Source organism: Balaenoptera ricei, chromosome 9 (assembly GCF_028023285.1).
Source record: "Balaenoptera ricei isolate mBalRic1 chromosome 9, mBalRic1.hap2, whole genome shotgun sequence".
Lineage (NCBI taxonomy): Eukaryota > Metazoa > Chordata > Mammalia > Artiodactyla > Balaenopteridae > Balaenoptera > Balaenoptera ricei.
Window position 1 is genome coordinate 70,817,772 of NC_082647.1, and position 18,515 is coordinate 70,836,286.

General features: G+C 35.1%; 1 protein-coding gene across 1 annotated transcript; it reads right to left on the reverse strand.

Moving 5' to 3' along the window:
* Positions 1-5,704: 5,704 nt before the first annotated feature.
* AGR3 (anterior gradient 3, protein disulphide isomerase family member) lies at positions 5,705-18,272 on the reverse strand. Its single transcript, XM_059932839.1, has 7 exons — positions 18,167-18,272; positions 13,975-14,038; positions 7,953-8,005; positions 7,340-7,416; positions 7,032-7,095; positions 6,509-6,592; positions 5,705-5,754 (listed from the first exon to the last, which is right to left on the reverse strand). The coding sequence occupies exons 1-7, from the start codon at positions 18,270-18,272 to the stop codon at positions 5,705-5,707; spliced, it is 498 nt and encodes a 165-aa protein (XP_059788822.1).
* Positions 18,273-18,515: the final 243 nt, after the last annotated feature.

Genomic DNA, 18,515 nt, shown 5'->3' on the forward strand with positions numbered 1-18,515 from the left:
TTCTTTTTTCTTTATCCTGCTCTGCAGTAGTTATTTCCACCATTTTATCTTCCAGGTCACTTATCCTTTTTTCTGCCTCAGTTATTCTGCTATTGATCCCATCTAGAGTATTTTTAATTTCATTTATTGTGTTTTTCATTGTTGCTTGGTTCCTCTTTAGTTCTTCTACGTCCTTGTTAAATGTTTCTTGCATTTTGTCTATTCTATTTCCAAGATTTTGGATCATCCTTACTATCATTATTCTGAATTCTTTTTCAGGTAGACTACCTATTTCCTCTTCATTTGTTAGGTCTGGTGTGTTTTGACCCTGCTCCTTCATCTGCTGTGTGTTTTTCTGTCGTCTCATTTTGCTTATCTTACTGTGTTTGGGGTCTCCTTTTCACAGGCTGCAGGTTCGTAGTTCCCGTTGTTTTTGGTATCTGTCCCCAGTGGGTAAGGTTGGTTCAGCAGTCTTTATTTTAAAGTCTATTTTATCTGATATGAGTATAGCTACTCCAGCTTTCTTTTGATTTCCATTTGCATGGAATATCTTTCTCCATCCCCTCACTTTCAGTCTGTATGTGTCCCTAGGTCTGAAGTGGGTCTCTTGTAGGCAGCATATATATGGGTCTTGTTTTTGTATCCATTCAGCAAGCCTGTGTCTTTTGGTTGGAGCATTTAATCCATTCACATTTAAGGTAATTATCGATATGTATGTTCCTATGACCATTTTCTTAATTGTTTTGGGTTTGTTTTTGTATGTCCTTTTCTTCTCTTGTGTTTCCCACTTAGAGAAGTTCCTTTAGCATTTGTTGTAGAGCTGGTTTGGGGATGCTGAATTCTCTTAGCTTTTGCTTGTCTGTAAAGCTTTTGATTTCTCCATCAAATCTAAATGAGATCCTTGACGGGTAGAGTAATCTTGGTTGTAGTTTCTTCCCTTTCATCACTTTAAGTATATCCTGCCACTCCCTTCTGGCTTGTAGAGTTTCTGCTGAGAAATCAGCTGTTAACCTTATGGGAGTTCCCTTGTATGTTATTTGTCGTTTTTCCATTGCTGCTTTCAATAATTTTTCTTTGTCTTTAATTTTTGCCACTTTGCTTACTATGTGTCTCGGCGTGTTTCTCCTTGGGTTTATCCTGTATGGGACTCTGTGTATTTCCTGGACTTGGGTGGCTATTTCCTTTCCCATGTTAGGGAAGTTTTCGACTATAATCTCTTCAAATATTTTCTCTGGTCCTTTCTCTCTCTCTTCTCCTTCTGGGACCCCTATATGTGAATGTTGTTGCGTTCAATGTTGTCCCAGAGGTCTCTTAGGCTGTCTTCATTTCTTTTCATTCTTTTTTCTTTAGTCTGTTCCGCAGCAGTGAATTCCACCATTCTGTCCTCCAGGTCACTTATCCGTTCTTCTGCCTCAGTTATTCTGCTATTGATTCCTTCTAGTGTAGTTTTCATTTCAGTTATTGTATTGGTCATCTCTGTTTGTTTGTTCTTTAATTCTTCTAGGTCTTTGTTAATCATTTCTTGCATCTTCTCAATTTTTGCCTCCATTCTTATTCCGAGGTCCTGGATCATCTTCACTATCATTATTCTGAATTCTTTTTCTGGAAGGTTGCCTATCTCCACTTCATTTTGTTGTTTTTCTGGGGTTTTTTCTTGTTCCTTCATCTGGTATATAGCCCTCTGCCTTTTCATCTTGTCTATCTTTCTGTAAATGTGGTTTTTGTTCCAGAGGCTGCAGGATTGTAGTTTTTCTTACTACTGCTGTCTGCCCTCTGGTGGTTGAGGATATCTAAGAGGCTTGATGGGAGGCTCTGGTGGTGGGTAGAGCTGACTGTTGCTGTGGTGGGCAGAGCTCAGTAAAACTTTAATCCACTTGACTGTTGATGGGTGGGGCTGGGTTCCGTCCCTGTTGGTTGTTTTGCCTGAGGCAACCCAGCACTGGAGCCTACCTGGGCTCTTTGGTGGGGCTAATGGCAGACTCTGGGAGGGATCACACCCAGGAGTACTTCCCAGAACCTCCGCTGCCAGTGTCCTTGTCCCCACGGTGAAACAGAGCCAGCCCCTGCCTCTGCAGGAGACCCTCCAACACTAGCAGGTAGGTCTGGTTCAGTCTCCCCCAGGGTCACTGCTCCTTCCCCCGGGTCCCGATGCGCACACTATTCCATGTGCACCCTCCAAGAGTGGGGTCTCTGTTTCTCCCAGTCCTGTCGAAGTCCTGCAATCAATTCCCACTAGGCTTCAAAGTCTGATTCTCTATGAATTCCTCCTCCCGTTGCTGGACCCCCAGGTTGGGAAGCCTGACGTGGGGCTCAGAACCTTCACTCCATTGGGTGGACTTCTGTGGTATAAGTGTTCGCCAGTCTGTGAGTCACACCCCCAGCAGTTATGGGATTTGATTTTACTCTGATTGCGCCCCTCCTACCGTGTCACTGTGGCTTCTCCTCTGTCCTTGGACGTGGGGTATCCTCCTTGGTGAAGTCCAGTGTCTTCCTGTCGATGATTGTCCAGCAGCCAGTTGTAATTCTAGTGCTCTCGCAAGAGGGAGTGAGAGCACGTCCTTCTACTCCGCCATCTTGGTTAATCTCCTATTTTTAGTTTTTTAAGGAACCTCTATACTCTTCTCCATAGTGGCTGTATCAATTTACATTCCCACCAGCAGTGCAAGAGTGTTCCCTTTTTTGCACACCCTCTCCAGCATTTATTGTTTGTAGATTTTTTGATGATGGCCACTCTGACCGGTGTGAGGTGATACCTCATTGTAGTTTTGATTTGTATTTCTCTAATGGTTAGTGATGTTGAGCATCCTTTTATGTGTTTGTTGGCAATCTGTATATCTTCTCTGGAGAAATGTCTATTTAGATCTTCTGCCCATTTTTGGATTGGGTTGTTTGTTTTTTTTTATATTGAGCTGCCTGAGCTGCCTGTATATTTTGGAGATTAATTCTTTGTCAGTTGCTTTGTTTGCGAATATTTTCTCCCATCCTGAGGGTTGTCTTTTGGTCTTGTTTTTGGTTTCCTTTGCTGTGCAAAAGCTTTTAAGTTTCATTAGGTCCCATTTGTTTATTTTTGTTTTTACTTCCATTTCTCTAGGAGGTGGGTCAGAAAGGATCTTGCTGTGATTGATGTCATAGAGTGTTCTGCCTATGTTTTCCTCTAAGAGTTTGATAGTGTCCGGCCTTACATTTAGGTCTTTAATCCATTTTGAGTTTATTTTTGTGTATGATGTTAGGCAGTGTTCTAATTTCATTCTTTTACATGTAGCTGTCCCGTTTTCTCAGGACCATTTATTGAAAAGGCTGTCCTTTCTCCATTGTATATTCTTGCCTCCCTTATACCATATCTGTGTGGGTTTATCTCTGGGCTTTCTATCCTGTTCCATTGATATATGTTTCTGCCAGTACCATATTGTCTTGATTACTGTAGCTTTGTAGTAGAGTCTGAAGTCAGGGAGCCTGATTCCTCCAGCTCCATGTTTCTTTCTCAACATTGCTTTGGCTATTCGGGGTCTTCTGTGTTTCCATACAAATTGTGAAATATTTTGTTGTAGTTCTGTGAAAAATGCTATTGGTAGTTTGATAGGGGTTGCATTGAATCTGTAGATTGCTTTGGGTAGTATAATCATTTTCACAATGTTGATTCTTCCAATCCAGGAACGTGGTATATCTCTCCATCTGTTTGTATCGTCTTTAATTTCTTTCATCAGTGTCTTATAGCTTTCTGCATTGAATATGTAACTTTTTAAACTGTTTTATCTCTTTGAAATGCAATTGAAAGTTCCCTAAACTCCTCTGTGAAAACGCCTATACACACAGAATTGTGCATACTGTTTCAGGTAGCTGGTGTAAGTAATTTAATTCTTGATATTGGATGTGTTAGAGAAAGAATAAATACTTTTTTGGAGGTTACAAGGCTAAAAGTAATAAAAGTTAAGTTATATATACACATATGGGTTCTATGCCTAGTCCTGCATTTCAAAGCTAAGGGTAACGACAGAAGTGATGGAATCTAAGCCACTAATTTTATAAAGTGAAGAAATTAGATAGAAATATCAACTAAGATATAGAATTTAATTGTTAAAGTAGAGTAGAGAAGGAAACTAAATTGGTTACAAGACTACACTGATTAATGTAACTTATTATCAAATTATATATATATAAAATAGATGTATAGTAAATGTTAGTGTATGTATAATTATATGCATAATTGAATTATATATAATTTAAATACATATGATAAAAATATAAAGGCACATATATTTTCATGGTAAAGAATTATCAATTTATCATTTAGTAACATTTTTACATTAATTGAAGAGAAACAAGTGAATATTCTATTTTATTAATTCTTAAAACAGCAACTAAATTGTCAACGGGTTCCTTCTTAGTTCACTGCAAATGACCACGGACATTTTCTGCCTCTGCACTATTTATGCAACAATGAAATCAGTTATATTAGTCTTCATACATTATATTATTAGAGTATACCAGTACACTTTGGTCTCTTAGAATGCATTAAAAAATTAACTCCAAACTTTGATCTAAAATTAAAAAATAGGATATTTAATATTCTTTTGCAGTGGGGATACATGGATATCTGGTGTTGATGGTCTTGTAAACTGTTTCTATCCAAATAGATCAGTTGCTAAAAGTCTGCTTAAAATGAACTGAATAATGATCAGATAAAACCTGGAAGAAACCTTTCTTTCTCTGACTCATGAAACATTAGAATTAATCAGACATCAGTATCATAGATGTTGTTTATCTGTCTCATATAAAAGTGTACCTTTATATTTCAAAACTTCAAATTATTTAAATGTAATCAAATCCTATGGATTAGGAAAACTTTTCCCATCTCAAATATTCTCTCGTTTCTGAGAATTATTCCCAGCTGATTATGGGGTTTCCATTAGTAATTAGAATTACTCCAAATGATTAGGGAAATTTTGTTCATAAAAAATTAGGATTTTTGTGTGTGTGTTATTTAAAGGAATAGAAGACATGGATGTGATCCTCCAAAAGCTTCCTGTGAAGAATTGAGTTGGTGGTTGGATGTTTAATAATTTCAGAATGGATAGATTCCTCTTCTGCTAGTTAACTGGAGGAATTCTTTAATATTCTGGAGGCAGTTACATTCTTCTTAAAATGATTAAAAGTGTTAAATATCCACCCAGTAATTAAATTAAGCAAAACATATTTAAAGTTTTAAAATATATTTTAAATTTATTGTAATTACTTTTTAAGTGTCTGTTTTAAAGTAAAGAAAGAAATAAATGGTTAAGTCTAAAAGTTATGCTGCTAAAAGTTAAATAATAAATGGCTTGAGGTGCATCCATTTGGTTTGGCAACATGCAAATCATTTATGACCTAAACTTGCAGGTTCGATATAATAGAGGGATCAGAATTAAGATTAGATTACTTGGTGGAATGGATGATAGATAAGGAAATAGAAACAAGCAGTGTAGACACCTCTTATTTAGGTCTTCCTGTCTCCACTATAACTGTCAGCAAGCTTTCTTTGCTACCGATGCAGGCAGAAATCAAACCACAACATTGTCATGCTCCGGTTTTGATATTTATTGAAATATCATTTTACCTTCCTAAGAATATTCAAACACATTAAAAAATCTAAACGGTAATGTTACAAAATTCATTTACCCACCCATTAGTATTAGTCAGTTAGCCAGAAGTTTTTCTTCGTGACATTTGACCTCTTAGAGGTAGTACATTATAACTCGGATTGAATAAGTTTTAATGCTTTCTTCATGTTTTCTATCACTGTAATAAAAGTAAATATATATTTTCTATTAGTAAATGAGAGTATCAAATTTTTAAATTAACCCCTGAATCTAAAATTGGCCCATTAAAATGAACAGCTATAAAGATTTGGGGATTTATCTGCAGCCTTAAAGAATATTATGCTAAAAGTGTACATGTAAATTTAGGGATTAGACCATTCAGAGCTGGTTAATTAACTTAATGTTAAAAAATTTTATCAAAGGGATTTTGAGGGAGCATCTATTTTGTTAACTGATTATTTTGTAGCAGTATTGCTGGATATGACAGGCATAGCTATCTTATTAAACTTAGTTGATAGTGAATATTGTAAAAATGAAAGTCCCAAATCAGACTGTATCTCCTTGCTTATAGGCATTAAAGGAAGAGGAAAGATTTAATTATGATCACTTTGAGGAAATCACATATGATCTTTCATACCAGAAGAATGGACTGGCTTTCTTAAGGTTTAGTTTTCATGTGTACTTCATTCTTTTTGGTGGTGTTAACATTTCGTGATCACAAGAACTATTAGAGATCCCTGTTGAAAAAAGAGATTCTGAGGTGCCCCAGAAATTCTGATTTTGATGGGAGCTAAGAGTTTGCATTTTAACCACTATCACCACTACCAACCCCAGGGCCTGTGACGTGTGGGTAGCACTGTTTGTGGGGAAGCACCCATGTAGTGTATCATCGACCCATCTAACAGTCAAGTGTTGCTCGTTATCACTGTTCAAGATAATTTGTGAATACTTACATAGCGGTAAATCCTGAGGTTCATATGTATATAATCTGTTTGAGTATCTTCCAGTTATATCAGCTCTGACTGTTAAAGAAGGATCTGCCAAGAAAAAATAAGTCCCTTACATATTATTTAAAATGTTCTGAAAATCATTCTTGCCTCTTACTCTAAAACAAACGTTAAGCAATTTTATAAGCAAAATCAGTTTTCATACATGTGAATTCATTATGAGTTAATCTGAATTCTCATTTTAGTGTGTCACAGGTCTCTGTCAACATATAATAGTTTAGAGAAGGATACTGAAACTACATTGGGATATTGATTTCATAGCATCAGTTAATTTAAAAAATTAAAATTTAATATTTATAAGTTGCAAGTTACAGATATAATGAGTTTGATTGTTGACCTAACAAGAACTGTTATTGACTGGGTTACTAATGACTTAAAAGGAATAGTACTTGAAGTAGCATTTAAAAGTAAATAAAAGCAAGAAGGCTACTGATTTTCTAAATCTGACGGAAAGAGATTATACAATTACCCACAAACATGATTCTAGGCACATATTGTCCATCAGGTGATAAATTCTTATCAGTGGTTTCATGCTAGGAAAAAGATGAAAAAAAGAGAATGTTATTGTATTGGATTGTTTTTAACAGTTGATTTAAAAATATTTTATGTAAACAAGCCTTTCAGTAAGTTGTATATTTTGGCCTCTTACAATTCTATATAACATTCTATATCCACTAATACTTTATAGCTCTTTTTGTCTTTAAAAAAAGACAAAAAAAGAGATTCAGCTTTTCCACTGAATTGAGATATTAAGAAAACATTGTAGAGGTCGTGTACCATGAGATTCAGCATGATGAAATTATTCTGAGCCATTTCTTGTATTTCTTTATTTTGGGCAAACACTTTTTTTAGTGCTGTGGGAGAAAACATAATGTCAGTTAGTTTCAAGGATCAAGATGCCTTCAATATAATGTAGCAAAATTAAGCTAGTATTTTGCATTTCTTTGCATCTGTAACTTGGTTGTAAATAGTTCATTGGCCCATTGCCACTTCGTCTCTCATTGGAAAGCAATGAGGGACAGAGTCTATCCAAGAAGACATCAAGAGAGAGTCACATTGATGAAATCACCAGTTTTATAATGTCATGTAATTCATTGACTCATTGGTTAAAACAGCATCTTCTTTCAGCCAGTTTTCCTACCTTTTTGGGGGGGCAGGGGAGGAAGAAGGATATAAAATTCTAAAGGACATATAATATAAATATATTCAGTAGATTACTAACAATCATTGTAGTCTTTAAGCACCTTAGTAAAATGGTGGTACTCTAGCAGTTGTCCTTTTTTTTTTTTTTTGGAATAGAGTTTCCTGAGTGCCTTCTTAACAATTTGTAACCAGGTCACTTTCCTACTTCATATTGGAGATACAGTAAGATCTCAGGAGCAAAAATTACCTTGGCAGTATTGACAGTCCTCCAAGTGATGAATAACCATCAGTGGCTTGTTACTAAACAGAGAGAGTGTGGAATTGAGCCAAGTGATTAATTTGAGTCAAAATGTACAGTGAAATTAGATTTAAGATTCTCATACTTTCTATGAGACATAAAGTAAACAGCTCAGCCTGACAAATCACAGCGCTGTAGTCTGTAGTCCTGTTACTCATAACATGGCCTCAGCACTGAAACATCAGCCTCACCAGAAATGTAGCTCATTAGAAATGTAAATTCTCAGGCTCCCTCTTGGCCCGACTCAGTCAGCATCTGTGGGGGTGAGGTCCAGGAATCCTTAGCTTAACAAGCTTACCAGGTCATTCTTATGTATACTGTAGTACAGTTAGAAAAATAAAAGTCAATTCTGTCTCCATAGATGAAAGGATATTATGAACAAGGTAGTATTCATTTCCAATGAACATGTGGTATAAAATTTTGGAAGTGTCGAAGTTTTTACTTAGGTTTTTTGTTTGTTTTTAGTTTTTCAGAAGGTCTATTAATATTTGACCATTTTCACAACCTTTTATTCTTGTCACAACTTAAAATTACCAACAGTCTCAGGGAGAGTTCCCTTCCTATATATTTTTCAGTGTCATTTTGATTTTAACTCTCTGAAGAAAAGTTTTGATGGTAGCTCCTTGACTACCCTGGCGTTTAGAATACGAGAAAAATTAGAATGTTAACTACAGTGAAGGAGAAAATAATTATGATTCGGGTATATAAGATGTTTTTAAAAATGTTTCTTTAATTTTGCGAGGATGCTAGGTACAAAAAGAGATAGACGAGTGTATACGTATCAAGCATAAATCTTTTTACAAACAACAGACGTAATCATATGAAATACTTGTTATTGAATAATCCTGTTTTTCAAACTTTAGTCTCAAAAGTGTTATATAACACATTTTGAAGTGTAAATAATTTCATTTAATCCTCAAACTTAGAATATAAGTTAATTTTAGGTAAGAATAAATCCTACAACTTATCTCTTAAAATTTATAACATAGAAAGCCAACATTTGCCAACAACTTCACATTTACTGGTGAAAGAGCAGATTAGATATCCAATGAATGAAATATTATTACCTCTTTTTAATTAGTAGAAAACTGAGCCTAAGAATATTCATTGACATTTCTTCAGAGACACATACAGAACTTAGACCTCCTAAGCACCAAGTAGTAATTCTTCTACTAGATAACTTTTTCTCTGATTGCACTTAGGTAGATAGAGGTGTCCTGTGATGCAGAACAATTCAGGGGCATGAGTCATTCTGATTTCCTGAACTGCTACCCTTTCTTCCCAGCATAACAGCTGGAAATAAGGATAGCTCTGTGTAAGGAAAGACATTGATGTAACTCTTGGAAAACTAATTTCTCCATCAGATTTCTGGCCAACCGGAGTCCACGGAAAAATGTATCAAGACCACAGAATACTCAGTCTTAATAGTTCAGCTTTGAATGGGTTGTTCAGACAGTCAAACCAAGACAGTAATCTGTTTTAGGAAAAGCTTCTGTTCCTGGCAGACACTGAAGTAGGAACACCTGAACAAGGGCTCAGAAACTTTTAAAGCAAAGAGGCAGATGATAAGTATTTGAGGTTTTGCAGCCCATGTGGTCTTGTTCACAACCGCTTGCCTCTGCTGTTATTGCATGAAAGCAGCCATGGACAATATGCAACAAGGTGAGAGTGGCCGTTACAGTAAAACTTAATTTATAACACTGGAATTTGAATTTCAAGTAACTTCCATGTGTCACAAGATATTATTCTTCTTTTGATTAAAAACATTGTTTTAATGTAAAAATCATCCTTAGCTCACACACCAAATTATCAATAAAACGGGTGGTCCCTAGTCTTACGGTTACCAGGGGCGAAGGGTGGGGGGAGGGATAGACTGCGAGTTTGGGATTGACATGTACACACTACTATAGATAACCAACAAGGACCTGCTGTATAGCACAGGAAACTCAGCTCAATATTCTGTAATAACCTAAATAGGAAAAGAATTTTAAAAAGAATAAAAAAATAAAGCATTTTAAATTGGGAAAAAAAAATCTTATGAACTAGCACATCAGATTATGAGAAACTCGAGTGAGAGAAAGAGTAAAAATTTTGGGGAGCTGTACTTCTGAGATGCTCTAAAACCAGAGCCTTCCAAGCCTAGCTGTTTATCAGCATCATCTGGTGAATTATCTTTTAAAATTCTACATGTTTTTCATTGAAAATAAGTTACAAATTCAGATGGTTTAAAATTCAAAAGTTACAAAAGTAAAAATTCTTTCTCCCATCCTGCCTTCAAGAAGTAAGCAGTGTTACCATTTTCTAAGTCTGTTTCCAGAGTTTTTCAGGTCATATAACAAAATACACATATGCATATGCTTGTATATATACTTATGTAAATGTATATGATTATAAATTGTGTATGTTCATATGCATGTCCATATGTGTATATATATATATATATATATATATATATATATATATATATATATATATATATATATCCTTTCTTTTTTAAAAATACAAATACTACCACGCTATACACATGTATTTGCATTTGGCTTTTTTAGCATAATGGTATATCTTGGATATTATTCCCTTGTGCTTTTGTATAATATTCCATTATATGGATAATTTTTATTAGTCTTCTCAAAATAGATATTTAAATTCTTTTCAATCTTTTATGTTTAGATTGTTTTCAGACATTTAAAAAGATGCTTTGGTGGACATGATGTTACTTACATATAATTTTGCACGTAGGTGGGTATATTTGTAAATAAATTCCAGAAGTGGAGTTTCTGGGTCAGAGTATGTGCATTTATAATTCTGATGCACTGTGTATACTTTCCTTAGAAGCTGTAGCAATTTATATTCTCTCTGATAATGTGAGAGGTAAGTATTTACTCTCACTAAAACTGGTTATTGAGCTTTTAATTCTTTTATCCAGTAGGTGAAAGAGGGAAGTTAATGTGGTTTTACTTTCTTATAAAAAATAGTCACCATATGATCCAGCAATTCTACTTCTGGGTATATACCCAAAGAAAATGAAATCACTATTTCACTATCTCAAAGGGATATCTGCATCCCCATGTTCATTGCAGCATTATTTACAATAGCCAGGACATGGAAGCAACCTAAGTGACTCTCAGTACATTTGTGACAACGTGAATGAACCTTGAGCATATTATGTTAAGTAAAATAAGTCAGAGACAAATACTATATGATCTCACTTATATGTAGAATCTGGAATTTTAAAAAAAGTAAAAACCAAACTCATAGAAACAGAGTAGATTGGTGGTTTCCCGGGGTGGGAATTGGGAGGTGAGGAAAATGGGTGAAGGTGCTCAAAGGGTACACACTTCCAGTTATAAGATGAGTGAGTCCTGGGAATCTAGTGATGACCAGAGTTAACAATACTGTATGGTATACTTGGAAGCTGATAAGAAAGTACATCTTAAAAGTTCTCACCACACACACACATACACACACGTTAACTATGTGAGGTGATAATTAACCTTATTGTGGTCATCATTTTGCAGTATATACATACATCAAATCATCACATTCTACACCTTAAATTTGCACAATGTTATATGTAAATTATATCCCAATAAAGCTATAAAAAAAATCTTACTCATATGTTTAGGTTACTAATTTTTTTATTCTGTGAACTATCTTTCCTATTTTATGTTCATTTTTTCAAGGTCATTGACTTGACCTTTTTCTTATTAATTTATATGAGTACTTTGTATATTAGAGAAATTCACTTTTGTAATATGTGCTATAGTTTTCTGTTTGTTTTGTATTTTTTGCCTTTTTCGTTTGCTTATGATAAATTTCTGGTTGTGCAGAAATTTGCATAATCAAAAATATTAGTCATTTATTTTAGGATTTTTCTTTCTTCTTTTTTTTCCTTTGGCCATACTCAACTCTAAAAGAGGACTAGGGTGAGGCAAGAGTAACATCTAGGGCACAAAAATTAAGTGCTTTGTTTTTGCATCCTAGACATCCCTCATGCCTCACCCTAATTGTACCCTACTCCAAGAATTTAAAGAAATAACAGTTTTGTAATAGTGTCTTCTAGTACCTTAATGGTTTCATCCTTATAATTAATCTTTATAATTTATTTTGATATAAAATGTGAGGTATAGATCCAAATTTTTAAATTTTTCACAAACGGCTATCAAATTATAACAATTATTTTACATACTCTATCTCTCCTACTCCTGATTCAAAATGCCACTTAATCATGTAAACAGTTTCTGTAGTATCCAGTTTTCTGTTCTCTCCATTCTACTCAATTCATTTATCGGTAACATACTGTGTTATTAAAATGTTTCATATTGGTTAAGGGCTAGTTCCCACTGATTTCTTTTCAGAATGTTCCTATTTAAGTCTGTCTATATTTCCATTTCATTTTTAAAATCACTTAAAAACTTGTACTAATATATTGTGATTGTCTTAACAAATTTTTTAACTATAGAGAGAATTGACATTTTTACGATGTTGAATCTTCCTATCCAAGGACATGATATCCCTTCACATAGGTTTGTAATTTTTTTCCTCACTAGTACATTTAGTTCATACAGATTTTGTACATTTTCTGTCAAGTTTATCCTGGGATATTTCATCTTTTTTTATTGCTATTTTATATAAAGTATTTTATAAGTGTCTTTAACTATTTTAATTATATTTATATTTATATATATATATATAAATGCTGTCGATTTCTAGGTATTAATTTAGTCTCATCTAATTTAACTGAATCTTCATACTTCTGAATACTTTGGGCTGATTCTCAAGTTTTCCACAAACACAGTCATCAGCTGCAAATAAAGATTCTTTCACTCTCTCCTTTCTAAGTTTTTCTCATCTAATTGCATTGGTTAGTATCTCCAGAACAATGTTAGTAATTTTGGTGATTAAAGAATCCATCAGTGGAATACTTTGTTTTTCCTCAGTAAGCATGATGTTGACTTTTTTTGCTGGGATGGATAAGTTTTTTAACTTCTAATATGGATTTGGCATTGTATTAAATGCTTTTTTAGCATTTGTGGAGATAGGAGATACTCGTATGATTTGTGTCCTTATAAATATTAAATTATTTTAATTAATAGATTTCTTAATCTTGAATCTTTTGGCTTTCCCAGACTGAATCTCACTTTATCAGGGTATATACTTTAAGTGTTCTGCTGTCTGCTCTTTGCTAATATGTTGTTTGTTTTTTACATTTCTATTTGGAAATAAGATTATTCTGTAGACTTCTTTTTTTTTTTGTAATATTTGTCCAGTGTTGAGAGTGTTTTACCCAATTCTTATTTGGAATCTTTTCTTTTTCTTCAAAGAGTTGAATTGAACATTCTTTAGATATTTGATAAATTCTTGGGGTGCTTTTAAAAGTACAAGTTTCTCAGCTCCATCCCCAAAGATTTGGTAGATCTTTAGTAAATCACGTCACTCTTGGTCACTGAGCGCCTGGCACATAGAAGTGGATACTCAGTAAGTAGTTGACCCTGAATATGGATTTTTAAAAAAGCTCTCTGAGTTGTTCTGATGATCAGACAGCCTTGAGAAGTGCTGCTATAAGTCAGGTTCCTGTTTAAGCTTGTATAATGCCCAGTGAGTGATGTTGTTTTGTTTATACAATTTATATTCAAAAGTTTGCTTGGTGGATGTTAACTAGACTTATTGTGGTAATCATTTTGCATATATACAAATATCCAATTATTAAGTTGTATACCTGAAACTAATATAATGTTAAGTCAGTTATTCCTCAGATAAAAAAGCTTGCTTGGATAATTAAGAAATTAATATAAAAGTGTTTAGAGCTGTTGTTTATAAAAAAATTCTAATAGCAACTCTTAGTCCAAACAGCATACAGTAACAGAGCAAATTCTTACTGTATTCTCTGAAAAGCTAACATGCTAGTTTTTGGCTCTCCTATGAGGAGGTATCTGTATCATCTGTCAAAGTTAACTGAGAGGTGTTTTACCTTTTTTGAATGTGAAAGAGACCTTCCTCATAAGTCTGCATCCAAGTGATGTCATCTCCCCATCCTAAACAGAAGAGAGAAATCAATGTGTTAACTCAGGACTACCAAAGAGTTCTGAATTGGGGATGTGATAAGCAGGTATCTATCTACAGATATTTAAGCTACCAAGCAGTTGTGTGACATAAGGTATGGAGGACACATAATTATAACTAGATACAAAGAGGTTGTGTCCTTTCAGGTGATATTACTGAGGTTTTGTGACTATGTTTTAAATCTTAAGGCCCATGGCCTTGAACCCAGTAAGTGTTCAGTAGATGCTATTATGATTAGTGGTGATTGAAAGGACATCTCTGGACCATGCAAGAGCTCTCGCTTTCAGAATGTACAGGAGGAAATAACAGTTAATCTTTGCATACTTTGTAAATCTATCGGGAATACTTTGGGCTATACTGAACAGTGTCCTTGAATCTTGAGTGCCAAGAGATGTTGACTCCTTCAAAGTCAGAACACATCATTGAAAAAAAAGGAATTTCAAATTTTGCTTTGAGTTTTAACAGGGAAAAAAATTCTGGCGTGGGAATTTCATGGTTGAGAGACTCAATAAAACCCTTGTTTTGGAAGCCTCCAAAAGAGTGGAGGAGAGGGAAACAGAACGCAATGAGTAGGGAGAGAACCCACTCGCTTTTTTTTTTTTTAAAAGAATCAATTTTATTTATTATTTATTTTCATTGCGTCGGGTCTTCGTTGCTGCACATGGGTTTTCTGTAGTTGTGGCGAGCAGGGGCTACTCTTCGTTGTGGTGCCCAGGGCTCTTCTTACGGTGGCCTCTCCTGTTGCGGAGCACAGGCTCCAGGCGTGCGGGCTTCAGTAGTTGTGGCACACGGGCTCAGTAGTTGTGGCACACAGGCTCAGTAGTTGTGGCACACAGGCTCAGTAGTTGTGGCTCACGGGCTCAGTAGTTGTGGCTCACGGGCTCTAGAGCGCAGGCTCAGTAGTTGTGGCACACGGGCTTAGTTGCTCTGCGGCACGTGGGATCCTCCCAGACCAGGGATCGAACCCGTGTCTCCTGAATTGGCAGGCGGATTCTTAACCACTGCACCACTAGGGAAGTCCTGGGAAGTCCCCCCCCTAGCTTTTAAAGAAATGATGTGAGTAGTTGGGAATGTGTATTAGAGATTGAAGAATAAGACCATTGAGGAGAAGAATGCACAAAACATCCAGAAATATTTCAAAGTATTTTCAGGAAATGTCTCAGTCTATGGATGAAAAAGGTTGAATTAATTTGAAAATAGAAATAGTTGTAGGCTATTTTGGACCCAGATTTTTTCATAAGTTTCATATGTTGTCAGACTGGAGTTCCTGGTTTTGATACCACGTCTTAAAGATGTCCAAGACTTATGAAGCAGAATTAAGAAGCAGGATAAATATGATCCCATGATTTTTGCCTGTTGGGTTTTGGTTTGTTTGTTTTTTAATAACAACTTTATTCAAATATAATTCATATGCCAATACAGTTTATCCGTTGAAAGTATATACATTTTTTTTTATATTTGCATAGTGTGCAACCATCACCACAATCAATTTTAGAAGATTTTCATCACTTCAGAAAGAAACCCTGTACCCTTTAGTTATCACCATGCACTTCTTTCATCTCCTACAACCGTAAGAAATGGCTAATCTACTTTGTCTCTATAGATTATCTTATTCCAGACATTTCATATAAGTGGAATCATATAAGATGCGATGTATCTTATGACTGGATGCTTTCACTTAATACAATGTTTTTAAGGTTCATCCATGTTGTGGCATGTATTAGGACTTCATTCTTGGGCCAAATATTATTCCATTTTATGGATATACCACATTTTGTTTATCCATTCATCAGTTGATGGACATTTAGGTTGTTTCTACTTTTTGGATTTTATGAATAATGCTGCTATGAACATTTGAGTGCAAACTTCAGTGTGAACATATGTTTTCATTTTTCTTGGGTATAATTCTTAGAAGTGGAATTGCTGGATCAAATGGTAACTATAACTTTAACTTTCTGACAGTTTTTCCAAGTGATTGCATTATATTACACTCTTACCCGAAGTGTTGTTGGTTTGTTTTTGCCTGACTTTAGAATCCTAACTTTGGAAGACATCTTACGTTAGCTTCGTACCCCAACCTTAGCAGGAATACTTCCTATCTGTAGTAACCCTGAAGGACTTTCTTTACAACTTTGCTCAAACACATGTAGTAAGTTTATGCCACGTTTTGCATTAGATAAAAGTTATTTTGGAAACAGCCAGTGAGACTAGGTTCCTACTTAATTTCCCTATTCTGTTGCAAATATCATTCAGTGCCAGAATGTCAGCCGTGGGAAGAATTACTGTTCTCTGTTCCTGTTTAACTTAGTTCCACAAATATTGAAGGAACATCTGCTCTATGCCTTGCTCCACTTAGCACTGGGTGTACGAAGGTAAGACAATACAGTCTTATTGTTCTCTGTTCATTATCATAATTCCTAATTCATAATCCATTACTGGCTATGCTTACTTATCTTCTGAGATTTTATTCATTCTCCAGCATGTATTTATTGAGTACTTACTGTATGCCAGGCACTGGACCAGGTGCTGGGTGCAGAGCAGTTTTGGTTTAAAAGGAAGTTAAGACTTGGGGTTCACTTTTTTATTGAACCATTTCTTACCTTTTGCCAATTAATACTCCCTTTTCTCCCTAACACTGTCTCTGTTTACCTGGTGCTGCTCCGCACTCTAAGAGGCTGCATATGCTACTTGGTACACTGTAGTCAAATTTCCCCTTTACCCCTACCTTAAATCCTCATTCTCAGTTGTTTCCTATGTGCCAGTAGAAGATAAAGGCTTAACCAAATGCAAACCAATTCTGAATAATGGAGTTCCCAGCTGCTATCAGTCATCTCCCCTATTGAAATAGTTTAACTGAAATAAGACTCATCACGTTGTTTAAAATTTATTGTACGTATTGAGTATATGTTTCATAAAATTCACCAAATAGTTTTAATGGACATTTGGAAGTGAATACACAGAACGTTGGTACCTTACTTATAGTTACAGCATGCTGCTTAACTCAGCCCTTGAGGGTCTTTAAGGGCAGTGAGTTTGATCTCTGGCACTTTAAGGCTACTGAGTTCATTGTTTTATAACTGTTGTGGGTGTATATGGAGGTACATGATAAATTACACTTAGGAAAATATTTCCCTCTTTTATTTATTTTGCAAAAACTTACTGATTTTTTTAGACTTACAGTTTCCGTGATTTTAAACTGAAGTAGAATTAATTATCTTGGCTGAACACTGACGGGCAATTGGCTGGCACCCAATACATCTGTTAAGGAATGAATTAACTTGGAAAGAAAGTCAATATTTTAAAATTTGAAATTATGCTATAGTTGATTTGCATTTGTTTGCTCTGGTCACATTACCATTCCAAGTACCAGTCAGGTGTTTTTTGGTTTGTGTTACTAATTTAGAATTAGCTATTTGGAGACAAATGATTTTCTTTCCATTTCTGGTAGCTGGAAATGTAGGAATCAATTCTGAGAATTTTCTTTATGAATTATTTCTTTGCAGATGAAGATATAATTGTTTCTCAGGCCAAAGTAAAACAGTTGGTACAAAATGGAAATGTTTTCAATGTAGCCAATGACAAATCTAGATTATGTCCTCTAAAAATACTGCAGCTGTTTTCTGGAGTCAGCATAGCAAACACTTGGTTAACCAAAATTCTTGGAGGGTGGAGATAAAGTATAATTTTCTGGGGACCCCAGTGTAAAATCATTCCAAATTATTTTCTTGCCTGAATAAAGAGAGGACAGGGCACCGGAACAGATTTTGAGGGAATCCTGATTGCATTTAGGATATCAGTATAACATGTCAGTCAATAGCATTTTGCAGGACTCTGGTTACCAGAGTTATAGGCAATGAAACCAGTTCTCCACTATTTCTATAGAAGATGCAGCAAATTGTTGTTTTTCATTTCATTTGGCTCACTCTTTAAAATTAACTGATCCTCTCTGTTGCTGTTTTTTTTCTCCTATTTTAAAGTGATACACAACAAAAAACTTCAGTTAATTGAGTTGGCTTTATAACTAGACTACAGGCAAGAGATGATGAATTTTAAAACAATCCAAATGACTGAGTTCAGAAAATAAAATGAGATTCCAGTACCTCTTGAGAGTGTCTGAGGAGGTCTTTTTCCCTTTTTGATTGCGATGGCAAGGTTAGAAGAAACCGTGATGAGTAAGAGACAGAGGACCAAAGCTGAGTGTATCATCGTATCTTCTCAAGAATCCTTCAGAAGCAGCTAGATGATAAAAAGTAATTGTCAGAATCTGGTAGGTTACCTCAGGCTGTCATTAAGACATTTGTTAAGAGACCAAACCTATGCTGACAGATTGCTCTGCTTGTGTGAATTGACATGGTACAACCACCTAGAACTTTCACATTTTATTTTTAAATTATTGTAAAAATACAATCAACTCAGTAGATGTCCACTTGATGAAAAGCCACATTCCTA

Coding starts and splice junctions, on each gene's coding strand:
- AGR3 (XM_059932839.1), bottom strand. CDS start 18,272: ATGATACACTCAGCTTTGGTCCTCTGTCTCTTACTCATCACGGTTTCT. Junction 7,417..7,952: donor GGACTGTCAATACTGCCAAG/GTAATTTTTGCT, acceptor TTTCTCCCACAG/CACTAAAAAAAGTGTTTGCC. Junction 7,096..7,339: donor TCATCATGCTGAATCTCATG/GTACACGACCTC, acceptor TCTTTTTCCTAG/CATGAAACCACTGATAAGAA.